The 23,605-nt window shown below is 44.1% G+C and overlaps 1 protein-coding gene across 3 annotated transcripts in view; it reads left to right on the plus strand.

Annotated features, from left to right (window-relative positions):
• Positions 1-23,605, plus strand: part of LOC132401254 (solute carrier family 2, facilitated glucose transporter member 11-like) — a 50,002-nt gene that overhangs the window by 6,968 nt on the left and 19,429 nt on the right. For all 3 annotated transcript variants that reach the window (XR_009514536.1, XM_059983273.1, XM_059983274.1), the window contains exons 3-9: positions 2,398-2,558; positions 2,839-2,963; positions 19,065-19,194; positions 21,785-21,933; positions 22,539-22,726; positions 22,981-23,091; positions 23,196-23,297. Coding sequence is in view for 2 of the 3 variants with exons in the window: in XM_059983273.1 (XP_059839256.1) it covers positions 2,398-2,558; positions 2,839-2,963; positions 19,065-19,194; positions 21,785-21,933; positions 22,539-22,726; positions 22,981-23,091; positions 23,196-23,297 (966 nt within the window). In the remaining variant the exon portion in view is untranslated. The remainder of the gene's footprint in view (positions 1-2,397; positions 2,559-2,838; positions 2,964-19,064; positions 19,195-21,784; positions 21,934-22,538; positions 22,727-22,980; positions 23,092-23,195; positions 23,298-23,605) is intronic.

Consider the following 23,605-nt stretch of genomic DNA (forward strand, 5'->3'; position numbering starts at 1 on the left):
GAGTCGGCTGGTGTGGTATACTGCGTCCGGTGCTCCAGGTGTGGCCTTTTATATATTGGTGAGACCCGATGCAGACTGGGAGACCGTTTCGCTGAACACCTACGCTCGGTCCGCCAGAGAAAGCAGCATCTCCCAGTGGCCACACATTTTAATTCCACGTCCCATTCCCGTTCTGATATGTCTATCCATGGCCTCCTCTACTGTCAAGATGAAGCCACACTCAGATTGGAGGAACAACACCTTATATACCGGCTGGGTAGCCTCCAACCTGATGGCATGAACATTGATTTCTCTAACTTCTGTTAATGCCCCTCCTCCCCTTCTTACCCCATCCCTCATCTATCTATCTGTTTATTTATGTATTTTTTTTCTTTTTTTCTCTCTCTGTCCCTCTCACAATCACTCCTTGTCTGCTCTCCATCTTCCTCTGATGCTCCCCTTTCTTTCTCCCTAGGCCTCCCATCCCATGATCCTCTCCCTTCTCCAGCTGTATATCCTTCTGCCAATCACCTTTCCAGCTCTTAGCTTCATCCCTCCCCCTCCGGTCTTCTCCTATCACTTTGGATCTCCCCTCCCCCTCCCACTTTCAAATCTCTTACTATCTCTTCTTTCAGTTAGTCCTGACGAAGCGTCGACAGCGCTTCTCCTATAGACGCTGTCTCGCCTGCTGCATTCCACCAGCATTTTGTGTGTGTTGCCAGCATTTTGAAAGTCTGAAAAGCCAAACGTGGGGTCTAGCAGAAAACCAGGCCAGGCTGCTAAGATGAAATTCCCCTCACGCTGAAGATTTAGCTGAGATACAGGTGGAGGGTATGAGTGCATTCGGTCCATCAACCAAGTGCTTGGTATCCAATGAGTTTTACGTCTGGTCAGTAGAGCAGTGAGTACACCCCAATAGTGGTTAGATTACAACAATATTCACATTGATTTGGGATGAGAAAGGAGGTACAGGAGCCTGAACACACACACACACACACACGCAATATTTCATTTCTTCATACTAACCACCTTACCTTACTCGCCATAGTGCAGAAATTGCAGGGGCCCAAGAAGAGGTATTTTAAATGCCCTTGGCCATGATTAAGTTGCCCAATGAATGAAGGACCGCTAATGTTGTGCAGGTTGAATTTAATGGAGAGGAGTATGAGGTGGGAGGACAAATCAAGATATGACACTGAGGAGTGCGGTAGGACTGCAGGATCTGGAAATTCAGAGACCTAATTCTTGACAGTGACTTCACAGGCCGCAAAGCACACTGGCTTTCATAAATTAAAGTACTAAGTACAGGAACAGGGATGTTATGATGAAGTTGGTGAGGCCTAATATGGAGTACTGTGTGCAGTCCTGGTTACTTACTTACAAGAAAGTTACGAATAAGATTGAAAGAGTGCAAAGAAAATTTACAAGGATGTTGCCTGGACTTGAAGACATGAGTTAGAGGGAAAAGTTGAATACAGTAGGACTTTATTCCCTGGAGCGCAGCAGAATGAGGGGAAATTGCTAGAGGTACACAAAATTATAAACAGGGTAAATGCAAGCAGACTTTCCCCACCGAGGATGGGTCACGGGTTAAGGGTGAAAGGTGAATATTTGAGGGCTATCCCAGTGGGAACGTTCACTCAGGGGATAGTGGGAGTGTGGAACAAGCGGAGGTGGTGAATGTGGGGTCGGTAAGAGAAGTTTGGATAATTACATGTTTGGGAGAGGTATGGGGGGCAATGGTTCAGCAGCGGGTCGATGGAACTAGGCAGAATAACAGTTCCACGTGGACTAGATGGGACAAAGAATCTGCTTCTGTGCTGCAGTGCTCTATGATTCTATCCCCACTCTTATACCTTCAGTCCTGATACAGACTTTCGAACCGAAACGTCGACTATCCCGCTGTCTCCACAGAATTCGTTCTCCTGCCGAGTTTCCCCAGCGGTTTTTCCCTGCTTCAACCTGTGCCAGCTGTGAACATCTTGAATACATTCCCCACAGCAGCTTTCATAAAACCAAGGAGGAGGGGGGCTTCCTTGCTTAGAGAGACGCCGGTTTCCCGCCAAGTATCAGACAATCTTGTCTGGGTTTCCCTGCCTAACAGAAATACTGTGGGGAAAAGCCTTCGTGGTGGAAGACGTCTATAACACCAGCCCTTTCCCAAGGGCAGACGAGGATGGGAAATAAATGTTAACTTTACTGGGAAGCCTGGCAACCCCATAAATAAACACATAGATCGATAAATAGATTTATCAATTAATCAACCACAGGTCCCCAGCCTCTAAACACCAGAAGGGATTGGGAGATCGTGAGAGTTGTGAAAGGTGCTTTAGAAATGCCTGTCTTTCTTTCTATTTCACACCCAGAATTCGGATTGCTAACCCAGGATTGTTTTATTTAAACACAATTGTAATGCAGTTCATTAAGGAATTCATTGCTGAGACGTGGGTCCAGCGCTTTGGGAATTCCGTGGACGGAACGACAGTGAAGCTGCTCTGGTGTGTCATTGTTTCCGTTTATCCAATTGGAGGGCTGCTTGGAGCCATTAGCGCCGCTCATCTCTCGGTGAAATACGGGAGGTAAGGACAGGCTGGCGAGTACGTGTCCTTTCCCAGTCTCAGACCGCGGAAACTTGCTCAGTGTTTGTGTGTGTGAGAGGAAGCCAAGGAACCCAATGGTCAGCACAGCTTGACGGATTGGGTATTTTACCGTTCGAGATGTGGCTATGACAAGAGTGACCTTTCAGCTGACTGCTTTCCCCCCGAGTGCTTACCAACGGACACACCATCCATGTTAGTAAAGGGCAGAGGAGCACGTGACTTTTCCCAATTTAATGAAACCGTTGTGTCTGTGTTCCAGGAAGAATGCTTTACTGTTCAACAACATTGTGGCCATTACAGCTGCAATAATAATGATGTTCAGCAAGAGGGTCCAGTCGTTTGAGATGATTCTGGTAGGCCGACTTCTGTACGGCATTAATGCAGGTACTTACCAACTTGTCTCCTTCTGAATTGGTTGTATTTCAGGATTTATTAGCCATGACTTCAATTAGCACCTTACATGCTACTGGGTCTAACAATTCAAACAGTGGTTTGAATTACGCTGGTCCATTCAACCTGGGTAATTACTAGGAGCTGAATGCAATGACATTCGACAGCTAAGAGTCTTGTTTGGACTAAATCATAAGACCATAAAACATAGGAGCAGAATTAGGCCATTCAGCCCATCGTGTCTGCTCCACCATTTCAACATGGCTGATTCCAGATCCCACTCTCGCCATATCCTTTGATGTCCTGACCGATCAGGAAACGATCAATTTGAATATACTCATGGATTTAGCCTCCACCGCAGTCTGTGACAGAGCATTCCACAGATTCACTACTCTCTGGCTTTAAAAAAATCCTCCTTGCTTCTGATCTGAAGGGTTGCCCCTCAGTTTTGAGGCTGTGTCTTCTAGTTCTGGATACCCCCACCACAGGAAACATCCTCTCCACATCCATCCTATTTAGTCCTTTCAACATTCAACAGGTTTCAATGAAATTCACACCAAACCCTCCCACCTGCCATTCTTCTAAATTCCAGTGAGTACAGGCCCAAACCTTCCTTTTCATTCCCCGATTCATCCTCGTGAATCTCCTCTGGACTCTCCAATGATAACAAATCCTTTCTGGGATAAGGGGCCCAAAGCTGTTGACAGTACTCCAAGCACAGCCTGACTAGTATCTTATAAAAGCTCAGCATTTGTTTTTATATTCTATTCCCCTTGAAATAAATACCAACATTGCATTTACTTTCTTTACCACAGACTCAACCTGTAAATTAACCTTCTGGGAGTCTTGCCCAAGGACTCCTAAGTCCCTCTGCACCTCTGATGTTTGATTTTTCTCACCATTTAGAAAGATAATACTGTTCCTGATAAAATACATTATCATTATCATACATTTCCCATTCCTTCTGCCACTTTTTTGCCCATTCTTCCAATTTGTCTAAGTCCTGCTGCAATCGCATTGCTTCCTCTGCACTACCTCCCATCCACCTATCTTCGTATCATTCACAAACTCAATTCCATTGTCTAGATCATTGACAAACACTGTGAAAAGCAGTGGTCCCAATACTGATCCCTGAGGAACATCACTAGTCAGCGGCAGCCAACCAGAAAAGGCCCTTTTATTCCCACTCACTGCATCCTGCCTGTCAGCCATTCCTCTATCCATGCCACTACCTTTCCTGTAATGCCATAGGATTTTATCAACCGCCTTCTGAAAATCCAAGTAAATGACATCCACTGCCTCTCCTTTGTCCACCCTGCTTGTTACTTCCTCGAAGAACTCTAACAGATCTGTCAGGCAAGATTTCCCTTGACATAAACCGTGCTGACTTTGACTTATTTTATCATTAGACTCCAAAGTACCCCGAAACCTCATCCTTAATAATAGACTCCAGCACTTTCCCAACTCCTGAGGTTAGGTTTATTTGCCTATAATTTCCTGTCTTTTGCTCTTCTCCCTTCTTGAAGAGTGGAGTAGCATTTGCAATCTTCCAGTCCTCTGGGACCATACCAGAATCAAGTGATTCTTGAAAGATCACGACAAATGCATCCGTTATCTCTTCAGCAATCTCCCTCAAGACTCTAGAATGTAGTCCATCTGGCCCAGGTGACTTATCCACGTTAAGTTTGCCTGGCATTTTTTCCTTTGTAATAGCAATGGCACTCACACCTGCTTCCTGACACTCAAGGACACTAGTGTCTTCCACAGTAAAGACAGATGCAAAGTAGCCATTAAGTTTATCTACCATTTCTTTGTCCCCCATTACTACCTCACCAGCATCATTTCCCAGTGATCCAATATCAACTCTCACCCCCCTTTTACTCTTTATATAACTGAAAAAAAATGTTGATATCCTGCTTTATATTATTGGCTAGTCTGACCTCATATATCATCTTTTCCCTTATTAAAGCTTTTTTTAGTTGCCCTTTGTTGGATTTTAAAAGCTCCCCAATCACTCAACTTCCCACTCACTTTTGCTACCTTATATGCCTTTCCTTGGCTTTTATGCAGTCTTTACTTCCCTTGTCAGCCACGGTTACTTACCCCTGCCACTTGAGAACTTCTTCCTTCGTTGGGCATATTTGTCCTGCGCCTTATGAACTATTCTCAGAAACTTCAGCCGTCTCTGCTCTGCTGTCATCCCCGCCAGTATCCTCCTCCAATTCACCTGGGCAAACCCTCTCTCGTCATTTAACGGGGCTAGCCTCTGAACTCAGATTGTGATGTCTGACCAATGAGGAGATGAGCTTTTGAAACTTGGAATATAGAACATAGAAATCTACAGCACATTACAGGCCCTTTGGCCCACAATGTTGTGCCAACCATGTAACCTGCTCTAGAAACTGCCTAGAACTTCCCTAGCGCATAGCCCTCTATCTTTCTAAGCCCTAAGGACATAGTACAAGTACGTAGGTGAGAGGGATATGGTGGTCTATGGTTCAGGTACAGATCAATGGAACTAGGCAGAATAGTCCCATGGTTTGGCACATAGTATCTCAGAGACTCTTAACAGGCCCTGTTGTATCTGCTTCACCACTGCTGCTGGCAGTGCATTCCACACATCCAGCACTCTTATGTGTGAAAATCTTACCTCTGACATCCCCTTAATACCTATTTCCAAGCATCTTAAAACTACGCCCCCTTGAGTTAGCCATTTCAACCCTGGGAAAAAGCCTCTGGCCATCCACGCAGTCAATGCCCTACATCATTTTATATGCCTCTATCATGTCACCCCTCATCCTCCAACACTCCAAGGAGAAAGGGTCAAGTTCACTCAACCTATTCTGATAAGGTACTGTTACGAACCCCGTAACTGGGTCACTTACCAGCAAAGATATAGGTCCGTTGAAGTCTGATGGTACTATTTTAACAGTATTTATTGATAAAAATACACAAAATAATATCAATGCAAACAAACAGATAATATACGTCGTCAATACTAAATCTAAAAGCACGGGTATAATAATAATCAATAAGAAATAGCTCTATCATTGTCTACGGGATAATGTATTGTCCAATGGAAATATAAAAGTCACTGTTAGTTCGTTCAAGCTGCAGCGTTTTGGTTTGAGAGAAAGACGGGTTAAAACTTGCTCAGTCCTTTTATGATGTCAACCCTTCGAGAGTCGTTGGGAGTTGGGTTCCCCATTGTTAGCTAAAAGCCATTCTCCCGTGGTAAAAGCCACCGGTTCCGGGGCAAATGGAACCGAATGCACGTGGCCTCCTCCCACTGGCTTCCGCTATTACGGGATCACTAGCGTTTCTTCTGGTGCGTCAGAGGGGCTGTTCCCACAGACCCTCTTTTATCCTCACTCACAGGGTCTCAGATGTCAATCAGGTTGGGGTGATGCAATCCCTCCCTCAACCAGCTCACTTTGCTTGAGGGCTTCCACATAGCACAGTATTGTAATACACAAGTCCGTCTCCAAGAGACACGCCATGGCGGTCGGTCCTTCCACCCAGAGGTGAGGAGGGTCCCCACTGGAAGTCCCTTTACGCCGGGGTTCTTCCCATGCACCTGGGGGATCTCGGCTGGAGGGTACTGCATAGGGCAGTGCCCTGCAATAAGTTTTTCAGTTTGTACATGGACTTCCCACCCGCATGCCACTTCTGCGGGCTGGAGGAGACCGTGTACCACATGTACATGGAGTGTGTGAGGCTGCAGCCTCTTTTTGCATATTTGCGTGGGCTGCTTCTCGCCTTCTGGCTGCATTTTAGTCCCACCCTGTTTATATATGGTCATCCAGTAAGGAAGGGGGCATGGAGGGATGAGGATGTCCTAGTCAACTTGCTCCTGGGGCTGGCGAAATCCGCCATCCGAGGGTCTTGGAAACGGGTGGCGGGAGGATCTCCCTGGGCAGACTGCCTGGCAATGTTTAGGGGGTATGTTCGTGCTCGGGTAACTATTGAAAAGGAACACGCGCAGTCCACAGTGGCCTTGGAGGAGTTTCGAGACCATTGGGCTCCGCAGGGTGTAAATGCCATCGTGGATAGAGATGGCAACATTCTGGTGTAATGTCTATTGTCTATTTGTAGTGCAGTAATTGTGTTTGCCACTGTTTTGTATATATTGTATAGCACCGAAATTTGTAATAAAGGATTTTGTAATTAAAAAAAATGGCCGTTTCCCGTAGCTTTTATATTGCCGGGGGGTCAAGACATTCCGCATGTCTCTCTCTTATGTCCTGGGTCTCCTGACCCAAATCAATAGCGATCCTGCAATTCTCAAAAAGGAGGGGCCTGCAGGCTTAATAGTACACTCTCCAATCCAGGCAACCTCCTTGTAAATCTCCTCTGCACTCTCTCTATTGTATCCACATCCTTCCTGTAGTAAGGTGATCAGAAATGAACACAGTACTTCAAGTGGGGTCTGACCAAGGTCTTATATAGCTGTAACATTGCCTCACATCTCTTGAACTCAATCCCACGGTTGATCAATGCCAACACACTAGACACCTTCTTAACAACACTGTCAACCTGTGCAGCAGCTTTGAGTGTCCTTTCAATACGGACCCCAGGATCCTGGACCATCCATCACACTGGACAGATAATTTTTTGAAATTGTTGCTGCTTCAGATTTTTTTTGTTGGTTATGATAGGTCACTTGAAGCTGAACACAAATATAGTTTCAGACTATTTGTATCATGTCGGAATTTGGAGAAACAAGAAATTAACTTTTATTGAATTGAATGTGTTTAATTGCATAACGGTGCCAATGCTTTGCAGTAGTTCAACTAAGCTAAAATGTTTTGTTGATTATTTTCATTTGTACTCAGTGCCTGAGGCTTCTCACTTGAGTGTCCAACAATAATCGGCCAGCATCAATGGATTCCAGTTACCCTGTTCCAGCCATTTCAATTCCAGTTTGTCCATGACTGCAATGTCCTGGTGAAAGCTTTCACCGCGCTCATCACTGACAGTGCCAGGGTTTGCAGGAAGAAATATAGATGGGAATGCAGAAAATGAATCTTTAGTCACATATTGGTTTTGTACTGAGTTACTTGATGGTTTATTACGTTTGAAGCATGTCGTCAACCAGCTGCATGTAGTTTGGTGCTCTATAGGTGCCAAGAAAAATTTCAACAACATCTTTGAATGACTAACATGTTTTCTGTGTACCCACTAGAAGTTCTTTGAATTGCCAGTCATTGATGACCTGTGGATTAACAAAAAGTAACTTCCTTAATCTTGGCATCAGTTATTCTGGGCAAAATCTGCCCCAAATATCAAAATCCTTCATGGAAAACTTTGTGCCTGGTGACAGCAGATTCCATCCTTGCCATCTTGAACCTGGTAATTCTGCTTTTACCTTTGACAAACCCAAGTCTCTGACCAGGTCATTGAACTCAGATTGACTTATAAGATGAGGCTCGTTCGACATAAATCTGTATCGGTATTAGTGTCATTTTCCATTCCTGGCTCGTACATCATGTCATCTTCCTCTGCCTCCTCTAGATTCCATGTCTCTGGTGGCTTCGGTACTGGAAGACTATCATCATACAGCATGGCTGAAGGGAGATTGGGGTATTCAATGGACTTCTTGTTTTTGCAGAGAAACTAGACACGTTGGTCAGATTGAAGGAGCAGTCTGTCACATGATCCTTCGGCTCTTGCCATATCATTGGGACAGCAAATGGCTTTGACTTCCAAATATCTCTAAGATAAAATGTGAAGAGCCCAGGCTTTGTTTCGGTCACCAATTTTACACCCGAGGCAGAGCTCATCGGCTTTCTTAATAAGAGGAGTCATGTTCTGTCTTTGAAATTTAAGGGCATACTGCACTTGCCATAAAATAACAAGGAAGTATCACATCTGTTGCAACATTGGTGAGACATTTTGCTATCAAAAACACTTCTGAAAATACAATTACTTTCTTATAACGAGTACACACAATATGCTATGCGAGTTGAGCATGTACATCAACGTGATTGCAAACTGATATACTTGTAAACACAATACATAGAATGCTGTGTGCATGATGGTTGTATAGCTTTTCTAAAACCTGTCCAGCCATCCAGCATCCATCCTGCCTAAGCATGCCTGGACAAGTTAGAGAACTTTTCAGCTTACATTGTGGGCAACATTTTAATTGACTTGAATTATGGATGGAAATAAATATAGGCTTTTGTTTTTAAAAAGTGGTGCGTGATAGGGAAATTTTAGTTTGACTTTCATGATCAGCAGCTCAGAATCCAAAAGATGTACTTATGAAGCAAAATCGTTGTTGTCCAGTGAATGCTGTCCATGGCGCGGAACCGCTTAATCAACTCTGTCCTTATCTGCCGCGTGTGTTATTGATGACCCAACCATTCAATTTATTGCTGCCAGTTTTACTTGAGACATGTTGCCTTTATGGTGATGTGTATTTTTGCTGTAAGTATTCCTAATTGCTGGATTGTTGAATGTGCAACTGATGGTTGCAATTTTGTAAGTTTAACACCTGTGTAGCACCAGTCTTATCATGTGTGACTAGTTGTTGCACTCTTTAGAGAAAATCAAATTACACGAGATGCTAATAGGGCATCAGAAGTTTCTAGGTATTGGAAGGAGGCAGTGAATAGAAACCACACACTTCTGGAAATAAATTTTGTTTATAAGAAAAAAACAATATGTATAAAATATTTACATGAGCAAGAACAATTCAAAATTCAGACATGCTGTTTAAGTTCAAAATCTTAGATATCAAACTACAACAAATTCTTTTTAGTTAGAATCAGTGATATTCCATAGAATAACCTCCAATTTCTCTAACTAATTAGATCTAGTGCTATTCCCTATTTAAAAGTTTGCAGACTAAACTTCCCTTTTTACAACCCTAGTTAGTTAGAAAACCAGCTATAATTCCTATTCTCAAGTATTATAGTTAACTTCAGTTTCAGTTCCAGACAGTATATCTACAAGTTGAAATTCAAATTCAAAAATTATATATACAGTTAACTCCTTTCACGACAATTCTCCAACATCAAACTCTTAAACAAAGTAAGTCTCAATTCAGTATCTTATCAAAGTCTTAAGAAAAATAATGAGTTCTTGAAGAAAATCAAATTCCGATTCTTCAAATGAAAATAAATTTGTACATCCAGCTGTGCTAAATCCTCTGCGTCATTACACATTTTGTTCCCGCTTTGGGTGGCTCACCATCTTGTGTCTTGGTTTTGTTGGATGAAATAGTTTATTATCCACAAATGCCTTGGTATAACTTTGCAGAACTAATTCCCAACTACATGGCAGGGATTTTGGACACTGGTCTCTGCTGCTGTTGTCTCGTTATAGCTGCTGCGTGTTATAGCCGTAGCTTCAATAAATCTTTTTTTGCTATTGTCTCTCCTCCAGGGGTTTCACCCTGAGGGTCTCAAGTTAGTAGGTAAAGATACTCACTACTAATTCCACTCTTAACAGTTCATGTCTTCAGCTTCTAATCGTTGCTGCATTTCTCTCCTTATTCTTCCCGTGTCCCTCCCTCGCAAAGCGTTTTGTTCAAATTCTCTTTTTTTTATTGGTTAACCCTGTTTTCATCCCTCCACAGGTAGAACTTTCTAACAGTACAACTTTGGGTTTAATTATCCCTGGGGTACATAAATATTACTGGGGGCTGAATAGTGTGTGGGTCTTATTGACTGTAATATTGTTTGTGTTACCAATGCCAAAAATTGCTATAATGATGTACGTCGTACTTCTGATGTCAGTAACGTTGAGTGTGTTACTATGAAGGCAATGCTGCACAGGTTACTAAGGCTACAATGTGGTGTTGGTTATTCCTGGTGACAATGTTAGGCCTGTTCCAGTTAGCTATAATGCTGGGTGTGTTCCTAATGGATATAATACTGAGAAGGTTATTGATTACTTTAATGTTCGATGTGTTACGGCTGTTTGTGATATTTGGTGTGTTACTAAACCTTCTGCCTATGATTTTGGATGTGTCACTGATAGTGTTTATGTCAGTTAGGTACCCAGTTTTTAAAAAATTTCTGATGTCATATAGAATGAGGCCCCTGTAATTGTTGCACTGGGTGTGTTGTTGAGGGTTGTAATGCCTAGTGTAAAAATGAGGTTGTAATATCGAACAGCTATAATGCTGGATACGATGGTGGTTTTAATGTTGGCTGTATTCCCGAAGACAACATTGTTCTGAAAGTTATTGATGTATTTACTGTTTGTGGATTAATATGGATGAAAACCTGCAGATGCTGGAAATCCGAGCAACACCCACAAAATGCAGGAGGAACTCAGCAGGCCAAGCAACATATAACCATATAACAATTATAGCACAGAAACAGACCATCGTGGCCGTTCTAGTCCATGCCGAATGCTTACCCTTACCTAGTCCCACCAACCTGCACTCAGCCCATAACCCTCCATTCCTTTCCTGTCCATATACCTATCCAATTTTACTTTAAATGACAATACCGAACCTGCCTCTACCACTTCTACTGGAAGCTTGTTCCACACAGCTACCACTCTCTGAGTAAAGAAATTCCCCCTCATGTTACCCCTAAACTTTTGCCCCCTAACTCTCAACTCATGTCCTCTTGTTTGAATCTCCCCTACTCTCAATGGAAAAAGCCTGTCCACATCAACTATCTACTCTCTCATAATTTTAAATACCTCTATCAAGTCCCCCCTCAACCTTCTACGCTCCAAAGAATAAAAACCTAACTTGTTCAACCTTTCTCTGTAACTTAGGTGCTGAAACCCAGGTAACTTTCTAGTAAATCTTCTCTATACTCTCTCTATTTTGTTGACATCTTTCCTCTAATTCGGTGACCAGAACTGTACACAATACTCCAAATTTGGCTTTACCAATGCCTTGTACAATATTAACATTACATCCCACCTCCTATACTGAATGCTCTGATTTATAAAGGACAACATACCAAAAGCTTTCTTCACCACCCTATCCACATGAGATTCCACCTTCAGGGAACTATGCACCATTATTCCAAGATCACTCTGTTCTACTGTATTCTTCAATGTCCTACCATTTACCATGTATGTCCTTTTTTGATTATTCCTACCAAAATGTAGCACCTCACACTTATAAGCATTAAACTCCATCTGCCATCTTTCAGCCCACTCTTCTAACTGGCCTAAATCTCTCTGCAAGCTTTGAAAACCTACTTCATCATCCACATCGCCACCCACCTTAGTATCATCTGTATACTTACTAATCCAATTTACCACCCCATCATCCAGATCATTAATGTATATGACAAACAACACTGGACCCAGTACAGATCCCTGAGGCACACCACTAGTCACCGGCCTCCAACTTGACAAACAGTTATCCACCACTACTCTCTGACATCTCCCATCCAGCACTGTTGAATCCATTTTACTACTTCAATATTAATACCTAATGATTGAACCATCCTAACTAACCTTTCATGTGGAACTTTGTCAAAGGCCTTACTGAAGTCCATACAGACAACATCCACTGCTTTACCCTCGTCAACTTTCCTAGTAATCTCTTCAAAAAATTCAATAAGATTTGTCAAACATGACCTTCCACGCACAAATCCATGTTGACTGTTCCTAATCAGACCCTGTCTATCCAGATAATTATATATACCATCTCTAAGAATACTTCCCATTAATTTACCCACCACTGATGTCAAATGTACAGGCCTATAATTGCTAGATTTATTCTTAGAACCCTTTTCTAAACAATGGAACAACATGAGCAATACGCCAATCCTCTGGCACATCTATGGAAAAGGGTACAGTTGACGGTTCAGGCCAAAAACACTCAGCAGGACTAGAGGAAAAAAAAGCTGAGGAATACGTTTGAAAGGTTGGGGAGGGGAGAGAGAAACACCAGGTCTCAGCCTGAAATGTTGACTGCTCGTTCCCACAGATGCTGCCCGACCTGCTGAGTTCCTCCAGCGTGCTATACGTGTTGCTTTGACCCCAGCATCTGCAGTATACTTTGTGTTTAGGATGCCAGTGGAAAGCTCCTCCTGTAGGATGTGGGTATTTATGGAACCTGATAGTCTCCCTGATGACTACATCTGCGGGAAGTGCAGCCAGCTCCAGCTCATGAAACACCACATTAAGGAGTTGGATGAACTTAAGATCATCCAGGAGGCAGAGCAATTGATAGATAAGACTTTTGAGCAGGTGGTTATGGCCCAGAGAGCAGAATTCAAGAAGTAGAGAGGTAAAGGGAGGTAATTCAAGAGAGGTAAAGGGAGAAGGAAGTCAGTGCAGGGACCCTCTGTGGCCATTCCCCTCAGCAACAGGTGACCCCTTTGGATACTGATGACCTATCTGAGCAAGGCAGCAGCAGCCAGACCAATGGCACTGTGGCCGGCTCTGAGCCTCAGAAGGGAAGGGTGAGGTCAGGTGGAGCAATAGTCATAGGGGATTCAATAGTTAGGGGTCAGCTAGAAGATTCTGTCGCAGCAAAAGAGACACCAGGGTAGTGTGTTACCTCCCAGGTGCTAGGGTCCAAGATGTCTCCGAGCAGTTGTAGAATATTCTTGAAGGGGAGTGTGAGCAGCTGGAGGTTGTGGTACATGTTGGTACCAATGACATAGGCAAGAGAGGGGTACAGGTTCTGCACAGTAAGTTTAGGGAGTTAGGAAGGAGGCTGTAGAGCAGGATCTCCAAAGTGGTAATCTCTGGATTACTCCTGGTGCCACGAGCTAGGGAAGATCAGAATAGGAAGATAGCGCAGGTGAGTGAGTGACTGAGGAGATGGTGTATGGGGCAGGCTTTCAAATTCTTGGATCTCTGGAAACTTTTCTGGGGAAGGGGTGACCTGTACAAGTGGGACGCGTTGCACGTGAACTGGACGGGAACCAATATTCTAGGAGGGAGTTTTCTAATGTTATTGGAGAGGGTTTAAACTAGATTTGTACGGGGTGAGAACCAAAGTGAAGAAGCAGAAGATGTGGCAGTTAGCACACAAGTAGTGACAGCTTGTTTATGAGGAAGGATGAGCAGATGATAGAGCAAAGATGCACTCAGCCTGATGGTTTGAGATATGTCTATTTTAATGCAAGGAGTATCATGAGCAAAGCGAATTAACTTAGAGCATGAATCAGTATGTGGAGCTATGTTGTCGTGGCCACTATAGAGATTTGGATGGATCAGGGGCAGGAATGGTTACTTAGAGTGCCAGGCTTTCGATGTTTCAGAAAGGACAGGGAGAGAGGCAAGAGAGGTGGGGGCATGACACTGCTGATCAAAGATAGCGTAATGGCTGCAGAAAAGGAGGAGGTTATGGAGAGATTTCTACTGAATCTCTGTGGGTGGAAGTTAGAAACAGGAAGAAGTCAATAACTCTACTGGGTGTTTTTTTTATATATAGATGACCCTGTTACTACAGGGACATCGAGGAGCAGATAGGGAGACTGATTCTGGAAAGGTGTAATAACAACATGGTTGTTGTGGTGGGAGATCTTCATTTCCCAAATATTGATTTGCATTACCCTAAAGCAAGGGGTTTAGATGGGGTGGAGTTTGTTAGGTGTGTTCAGGAAGGGTTCCTGACACAATATGTCAATAAGCCTAGAAGAGGAGTGGCTGTAGTTGATCTGGTATTGAGAAACGAACCTGGTCAGGTGTCAGATCTCTCAGTGGGAGAGCATTTTGGAGATAGTGATCACTATTCTATCTCCTTTACCATAGCATTGGAGAGGGATAGGAACAGACAATTTAGAAAAGCGTTTAATTGGAGTAAGGGGAAATATGAAGCTATCAGGCAGGAACTTGGAAGCGTAAACTGGGAACAGATGTTCTCAGGGAAAAGTACGGAAGAAATGTGGCAAACATTCAGGGGATATTTGCATGGAGTTCTGAGTAGGTATGTTCCAATGAGACAAGGAAATGATAGTAGGGTTCAGGAACCATGGTGTACAAAGGCTGTCGTAAATCTAGTCAAGAAGAAAAGAGAAGCTTAGGAAAGGTTCAAAAAACTAGGTAATGATAGAGATCTAGACAATTATAAGGCTAGAAGGAAGGAGCTTAAGAATGAAATTAGGAGAGCCAGAAGGGGCCATGTACATGTAGCTGGAGGAGGTAGCAGAGGTACATAATGAATAGTTTGCTTCAGTATTCACCAGTGGAAATCATAGGGCTGAGTTTCAGTGGACTGAAACGCTCAAGTCTATAAACATTTAGAAAGAGGATGTTCTGGAGCCTTTGAAAGGTATTACGTTATACAAATTGCCAGGACCATACGAGATGTATCCCAGGCTACTGTGGGAAGCGAGGGAGGAGATCGCTGAGCCTCCAGTGATGATCTTTGCATCATCAAAAGGGACAAGAGAAGTACCAGAGGATTGGAAGGTTGTTCCCTTGGGAACAAGATAACCCAAGAAATTTTAGACCAGTGAGTCTTACTTCAGTGGTGGGCAAGTTGTTGGAAAAGATCCTGAGAGGCAAGATTTATGAGCATTTGGAGAGACATAATCTTATTAGGGAATGTCAGTATGGCTTTGCGAAGGGCAGGCCATGCCTTACAAACCTGATTGCATTCTTTGAGGATGTAACAAAACACATTGATGAAGGTAGGGCAGGGGATGTAGTATGTATGGATTTCAGTAAGGCATTTGATAAGATTCCCCATGCAGGGCTCCTTCAGGAAGTAATGAAGCATTGGATCCAAGGAGACATTGCTTTGTGGATCCAGAATTGGCTTGCCCACAGAAGGCAAAGGGTGGTTGTAGATGGTTTGTAGTCTGCATGCAGGTTGGTGACCAGTGGTGTTCTACAGGGATCTGATCTGGGACCTTTTCTCTTTGTGATCCCTTGCTTCCCACAGTAGTCTGGGGTATACCTTGCCTGGTCCTGACAATTTGTATAACTTAAAACCTTTCAAAGGCTCCAGCACATCCTCTTCCTTAATGTCTATAGACTTAAGCATTTCAATCCACTGTAACTCATCCCTATGATTTCCACTGGTGAATACTGAAGCAAACTATTCATTCTGTACCTCTGCTACCTTCTCCAGCTCCATGCACTGGATGAAGAAGTAGAAGGGTGGGTTAGTAAGTTTGCTGATGACACAGAAGTTGGGGGTGTTGTGGATAGTCTGGAGGGTTGTCAGAGGTTACAGTGGGACATCAATAGGATGCAGAACTGGGCTAAGTGGCAGATGGAGTTCAACCCAGGTAAATGTGAGGTGGTTCATTTTGGTAGGTCAAAATTGAAGACAGAATATAATATTAATGGTAAGACTGTTGGCAGAGTGGGGAGCAGTGAGATCTTGGGGTCTGTGTCCATAGGGAAGGACAACGGACAAGGGAGTCACTTAGGGAGCGATACTGCAGAAAGCAGAAAATGGTCGGTATGGGGAAGATATTCATGGTGGTGGGATTCCGTTGAAAATGGCAGACATTTTGGAGAATTATGCGCAAGGGGCGGGGGTTGGTAGGTGAGGACAAGAGGAACCCTATCCCTGGTAGAGTGGCAGGAGGATGGGGTAAGAGCAGACAAGTGTGAAATAGAAGAAATGTGGTTGAGGGCAGCATTGATGGTAGAGGAAGGGAAGCTGCTTTCTTTGAAAAAGGAGGACATCTGCTTCATTTCAGAATGACATGCCTCAGGAGACAGAGGAACTGTGAGATGGGGATTGCATTTTTACAAGTAACAGGGTGGGAAGAGATATAGTCCAAGTAGCTGTGAAAGTCCATGGGTTTATAATTAGACATCAGTGGAGAAGCTGTGACTGGAGATAGGGACAGTGAGATCAAGAATGAGGAGGGAGGTGTCAGAAATGGACCAGGTAAATTTGAGGGCAGGGTGGAAGTTGGAGGCAAAGTGGATGAAGTTGACAATTTCAGCACGGGTGTAGGAAATGTGCAGGATGATCATCAGTGTACAGTTGGAACACAGACTGTTCCACGTAGCCGACAAACAGGCAGGCATAGCTGGGACCCATGTGAGTAGGAGGAGCCAAAGGAGAAATTATTGAGAGTAAGGACAAGTTCCACTAGGTGGAGGAGAGTGGTGGTGGAGGGGAACTGGTTGGGTCTGGTGTCCAGAAAGAAACAGAGAGCTTTGAGGCCTTTCTGGTGGGGATGGAGGTGTATAGGGACTGGACATCCATAGTAAAAATAAAACCATGGGGGGGGCCAATGAAATCATTGAAAATATGGATGAATGTAATTTGTATTGCTGATGGCAATAATGCTATCTTGGTTTCTTGTGATGTTAGTGTTGGGTGTGTCTGGAGTGTTATAAAGTTGGGTGTGTACTGATGGCTGTAAGATTTTCTGGATTATTGATGGCCATAATGTTGGATGGAAATAATATTGGGTGTGTCGCTAGTATCTGTAATGTTAGAGGTTTTATTATTCTGTGTAATGTCAGTAATTGTTGCTGATAAATTCAGGAGTTTATCATCGCCTGTAATACTGGGTGAATTATAAGATCATAAGACTATAAGATATAGGGGAAGAATTAGGCCATTTGGCTGATCGAGTCTGCTCCACCATTTCATCATGGCTGATCTAATTTTCCTCTCAGCCCCAGTCTCCTGCCTTCTTCCTGTATCCCTTCATGCCCTGACCAATCAATAATCTATCAACCTCTGCCTTAAATAGACATAAAGACTTGGTCTCCACAGCTGCCGGTGGCAACAAATTCCACAGATTCACTTCATCTAAAGAAATTCCTCCTCATCTCTATTCTGAGAGGACCCCCTCTCTAATGAGGCTGGGTCCTCTGGTCTTAGACTTCCCCACCATAGGAAGCATCATCTCCACATCAACACTCTCAAGGCCTTTCACCGTTCAGTAAGTCACCCCTTATTCTTCTGAATTCTAGTGAGTACAGGCCCAGAGCCATCAAATGCTCTTCACATGACAAGCTGTTGAATCCTGGAATCATTTTCACGGACCTCCTTTGAACCCTCTCCAGTTTCATCTCATTCTTTCTCAGATAAGGGGCCCGCAACTGCTCACGATATTCCAAGTGAGGCTTCACCAGTGCTTTATAAAGTCTCAACATTATATTCTTGCTTTTATATTCTAGTCCTCTTGGAATGAATGATAACATTGCACTTGTCTTCTTCACCACAGACTGAACCTGCAAATTAACATTTAGGGAATCCTGCACAAGGATTTCGAAAATCCTGCACAAGGATTTCGAAAATCCTTTGCATCTTAGATTTTTGTATTTTCTGTCCAATTAGAAAACAGTCAACCCTTTCATTTCTGCTACCAAAGTTCATGACCACACACTTCCCGACTCTGTATTCCATCTGCCACTTCTTTGCCCATTCTCCTAAGTCATTTTGTCGCCTACTTCCTTAAAACTACCTACCCTTCTGCCTACCTTCATATCGTCTCCAACCTTTGCAACAAAGCCATCAATTCCATCATCCAAATCATTGACATATAACGTAAAAAAAATTGCTCCCAACACAGACCCACTGTGGGACACCACTAGTTATTGACAGTCAACCAGAAAAAGCTCCCTTTATTCCCACTCTTTGCCTCTTGCCAACCAGCCACTGCTTTATCCGTGCTAGAATCTTTCCTGTAATATCATGGGCTCGAAGCTTGTTAACCAGCCTCATGTGTTGCACCTTGTCAAAGACCTTCTGAAAATCCAAGTACACAACATCAACCAATTCTCCTTTGTCTTCCCTGCTTGTTATTTCTTCAAAGAATACCAACAGATTTGTCATGCAAGATTTTCCCTTGAGGAAACCGTGCTGACTATGTCCTACTTGGACATGCCTCCAAGTACCCTGAAACCACATCCTTCACAATGACTCCAGCATTTTCCAAACCACTGAGGGCAGACTAACTGGCTGATAGTTTCCTTTCTTTTGCACCCTCCTCTTTTTATTGAGGCTGTTGTTGGACCGATTCCTACATTGTTGTGTTTGCGTGTGTAAGTCTTGGCCATTCATTGTGATGTGTTACTGGTGATCACTATATTTCAAGACTGAATTCGAATGAGTCAGTGGGACAAGAAGAGGATGGGCTTTACTCACACAACGATTGCATTTGAATGCTTTGTATAATTGACACTGCAGCAAGGGCCATCTTTTGTCAGTTAATGTCTTCCTGCTGTTTGAAGGTATTGGCCTCAACGTTCACAGTATGTATCTCGGGGAAAGCGCACCGAAAGAACTGCGAGGCCTGGTGTCCCTGACTCGTGCAATGTTCGTTGCCTTCGGTAAATTCATAGGACAAGTGATTGGACTCAGGTAAGATCAGCTTTTCAAATCTCACTAAGTTTCTGCTTCCTGCTAATGCAAGCCTGTGGGTCGGAAATAATTTATTATTCTCGTACGTATTGAGATAGTGAAAAATCTGTCTCGCATATTATTCATATAGATCAAATCGCTACTCAGTGCATTGAAGTAGAACAAGGTAAAGACAACTTTAGAAAGCAGTGTAACAGCTACAGAGAAAGTGCAGTGCAGGTAAACAGGAAGGTGCAAGATAAGAATGAAGTAGATTGTGAGGTCAAGAGTCCAAATATTGTACTGGGGAACCATTCAGCAGTCTTTTAACAGCAAGATTAATGATGTTCTTGAGCCTGTTGGTACCTGCTTTCAAGCTTTTGCATCTTTTGCCCAATGGAGAAGGGAGATGAGAGAACGTCTGGGCTGGAGTTTTGATTTTACTTGCTGCTTTATACTGCACAGTATACTTGTCTGAGGCAGTAAGAATGCAGACAGAATCCACAGAGGAGAGGTTAGTTTATGTTCCGTGCAGTGCTACACAAACCCATGAGACATCTAGATGCTTTCTATGGTGCATCAATTAAAGTTGGTAAGGATTGGGGCTCTGAAGGAACTGAGAGCCGCTGCTTAATGTGGGAATAAAGTCAGAAGTAGACCCCGTGCCTCCATGAAACAAAGGTTGGGGGTGTTGTGGGCAGAGTGGAGGGCTGTCGGAGGTTACAGCAGGACATCGATAGGATGCAAAACTGGGCTGAGAAAAGGCAGATGGAGTTCAACCCAGATAAGTGTGAGGTGGCTCAATTTGGTAGGCCAAATATGATGGCAGAATATCGTATTAATGGTAAGACACTTGGCAGTGTGGAGGATCAGAGGAATCTTGGGGTCCGAATCCACAGGACACTCAAAGCTGCTGCGCAGGTTGACTCTTTGGTTTGTTACGTATTCAGGCAACAATAAATATATGAGTTCGGCAAGGGTTTCTTATAACAAACAACACGTTTATTAAACACAGAAAACAAACCCCCCAAAAGTAAACAAACACTACCGTAACCGGAAACAGCTGCTGAGCGGCTGTTCAAACAGTTCGTAAAGTGATATTCCAAAACAGTTCTTTAAAGTGATATTGCCAAAAGTTCGATATGCTCACAGTCCATTTAAAAGGAGAGACTTTACAGGACGATTTAGGTTCTCTTTCACGTCGCTTGCTTCGATCCCCGACGTCGAAATTCCCACGAAGAATTTACGAAACAGAACGGCTTAAAGGCACTGACCTTTCCTTCCTCACTATCCTCAATCCTTTCTGGTAAACCCAGGGATTAACATGAAGATAGTCAACGAAATCCTTCCAAATAAGGATCAAACAAAGGTCGCCCCCGTTTCACCGTAGAAAGCGATTCTCCTCGATCTTTAACTTCCAACCTTGAATCTTCACTCTCCTTTAATTCTCAAACTAACAGAATCATAAAGAACCTGCTGGCAATGACCTTTTAAACTTTAGGCATTAAATAAAAACTTCATCCTTCAACTAAACTGCGTCATCACTTCAAACACGCAGTGGCATGAAGTCAACTTGGCAAATCCAGCCACGAACTGCCCCTCCTCACAGGGTGGGGTCTACCTTTTATAACCTGTAAAAAAAACCGTCACATGATCTCTACTGGCGGGAAAATGACGTCATTCCACCATCACAAGACCATCACCTCAAGTCCAGTACAGCTTCAACCCCAGTCACATGACAAGGGCACCACTGTCATGTGTCACGAGTACGTAACAGGTTAATAAGGCATACGGTGCATTGGCCTTCATCAACCGTGGGATTGAGTTTAGGAGCCGAGAGGTAATGTTACAGCTATATAGGACCCTGGTCAGACCCCACTTGGAGTACTGTGCTCAATTCTGGTCACCTCACTACAGGAAGAATGGGGAAACCATAGAAAGAGTGCAGAGGAGATTTCCAAGGATGTTGCCTGGATTGGGGAGCATGCCTTATGATAATATGTTGAGTGAACTTGGCCTTTTCTCCTTGGAGCGACGGAGGATGAGAGGTGACCTGATAGAGGTGGACAAGATAATGAGAGGCATTGATCATGTGGATAGTCAGAGGCTTTTCCCCAGGGCTGAAATGGCTAACATGAGAGGGCACAGTTTTAAGTCGCTTGGAAGTAGGTACAGAGGAGATATCAGGGGTAAGTTTTTTATGCAGAGAGTGATGAGTGCATGGAATAGGCTGTCAGCAATGGTGGTGGAGGCAGATACTATAGGGTCCTTTTAAGAAACTTCTGGATAGGTATGTGGAGCTGTGAAAAACAGGGCTATGGGCAATCCCAGGTAATTTCTAAAGTAAGTACATGTTCAGCTCAGCATTGTGAGCCAAAGGGCCTGTATTGTGTTGTAAGTTTTCTATGTTTCTATGAAAGCCGTGATCTATTGAAGGTAGCCGCTTTGCTCTTGTGCACTTTTCAATATGCAAATGACACTTCATGGGAGTGTAACCTGAAACCTTTTGGCAGAACAGGTAACTGAGTAGTGGCCAAAGAGTGCATGTGAAGAGGAGAGATTAGTGGAGAGGGTTATGATGATTATGATCCGACATTTATCTTTCCTCCAGGGAGATTCTGGGAACAGAGAGTGCCTGGCCCTTGTTGTTGGCCTTCAGCGGCCTCCCTGCCCTCATCCAGCTCGTCCTCCTGCCCTGGTTCCCAGAGAGCCCCAGATACTTACTGATCGACAGGGGTGACAAGGACTTGTGTGTGGACGGTGAGTGGAAGTGGTGAGGTTGTTTTTCCTTTGGGGTGTGGCTCCTCACAATGATATTGTCGTTACAGTAGTGGATTGGGTGCTATAACCACCTAGCGACCTCAAGACATGCACTGGACCAGAGAGTGAAATTCGGTCAAGGTTGGTCCGCTCTGAACCAAGCCATTTGCTCTTTTTTTTAGACACCAGTGAATGGTTGCATTGCGCTGTATAATCAGTGCCCCTCCTGGTTCCACAGCAACCCAAGTTGAGGAGCCAAGGCACTTCACAAGAGAATAATCAGACACTAATTGACACCAAGACATATAAGGAGATATTAGGACAGTTGACCAAAGGTAGGTTTTAAGGAGTGCCTTCAAGAGGGAAGGAAGAAGGGAAGACAAAAGGTCTGGGTGGAAACTTTAGAGTTCAGGACATTCACAGCAGAAGCAAAAAGGCCAGAGATGTAGCTGATTACAGATCCCACTGCCAGAATCACTGGGAACCTACTCTCCCCACTCTGATCTCAGGGGCAGTGTGTCTCTGTCTAGGAAGTGAGGGGACGCTGGGCTTCTGTCGCAGCCTTACCTGCTCCTAACCAACTGCACATGGTCCGTGTCCTGCAGCTCTCCGCAGACTCTGGGGTCAGGGAGATTTCTTCGAGGAAGTCCAAGACATGGAGGCAGAACAAGCCGCAACGAAAGGCAAGCGAGCAAAGACGGCCTGTGAGCTGTTCCAAGACCGCTCAGTGCGGTGGCAACTCATCACCAATATCATGCTGACCGTCGCCATGCAGCTGTGTGGCATCAATGCGGTGAGTAGCAGACGCCTTTAATTCAACGCAGGGGCACGGCAGACACAAACTCACACTGGTGCACACTGCAGAAAAGAATACAGTCAGGAACAAATGCACAGGCAGAAATGCTTGCATGCACACCGACAGAAACGTGGGGACCTGCGGAGTCTCTGTGACTGGGTGTCTGTTGTCACTGCGATTATGTGTGTGTTGCCTCTGTGAAATGGAAATCTCAACACTAAGGTTGATTTGGTTTTATTTTTGCCCTTTAGATCTATTTCTATTCCTCCGAGGTATTCCAGGAAGCCGGACTTCCTGACTGGACGATACCATACGTGGTGGTGGGGGCAGGGGCCACACTGCTGCTCACATCAGTAATCAGTGTAAGTGCTGGTCATCGGGAGACGGGGTGGAGGATGGGCTTCACGCTCTCCGCTGCAGTGCCCTCCTTCCACTAAAGCTGTTGAAATCCTTTTCTTCTGCACAGGGATTGTTCATTGAGCGAGATGGGAGAAAGGCCTTGTTGTGGAAAGGATATGGTCTCATGACACTGTGGGCAGCTCTCCTGTGTGTTGCTCTGCCTCTGCAGGTGAGTGTGCAATCAGAGAACGTAGAGAGCACAGTGAGGTCATTTGCTCCATTTTCACCTTTATCAGAACAACTCATTGCCTTGCAAATTTTCTACACCATAGATTTATCCATTTCCATCCTGAAGACCAAACTGGGACCACATCCTGCAGCAGAGTCCAGTCACACCCTGCAGAAAAAAATATTTCTTCCTGTCACTCACTCCCCTTTCTAGCTCTGACCAATGGAACAGAACTTTTTCCCCCCTCCAGACCCCTCATCTTTCTATATCCTTCCATTAGATTTTACCTCAGCCTCCCATCTTCTCCA

This window comes from Hypanus sabinus, chromosome 10 (genome assembly GCF_030144855.1).
Source record: "Hypanus sabinus isolate sHypSab1 chromosome 10, sHypSab1.hap1, whole genome shotgun sequence".
NCBI classification, from domain to species: Eukaryota; Metazoa; Chordata; class Chondrichthyes; order Myliobatiformes; family Dasyatidae; genus Hypanus; species Hypanus sabinus.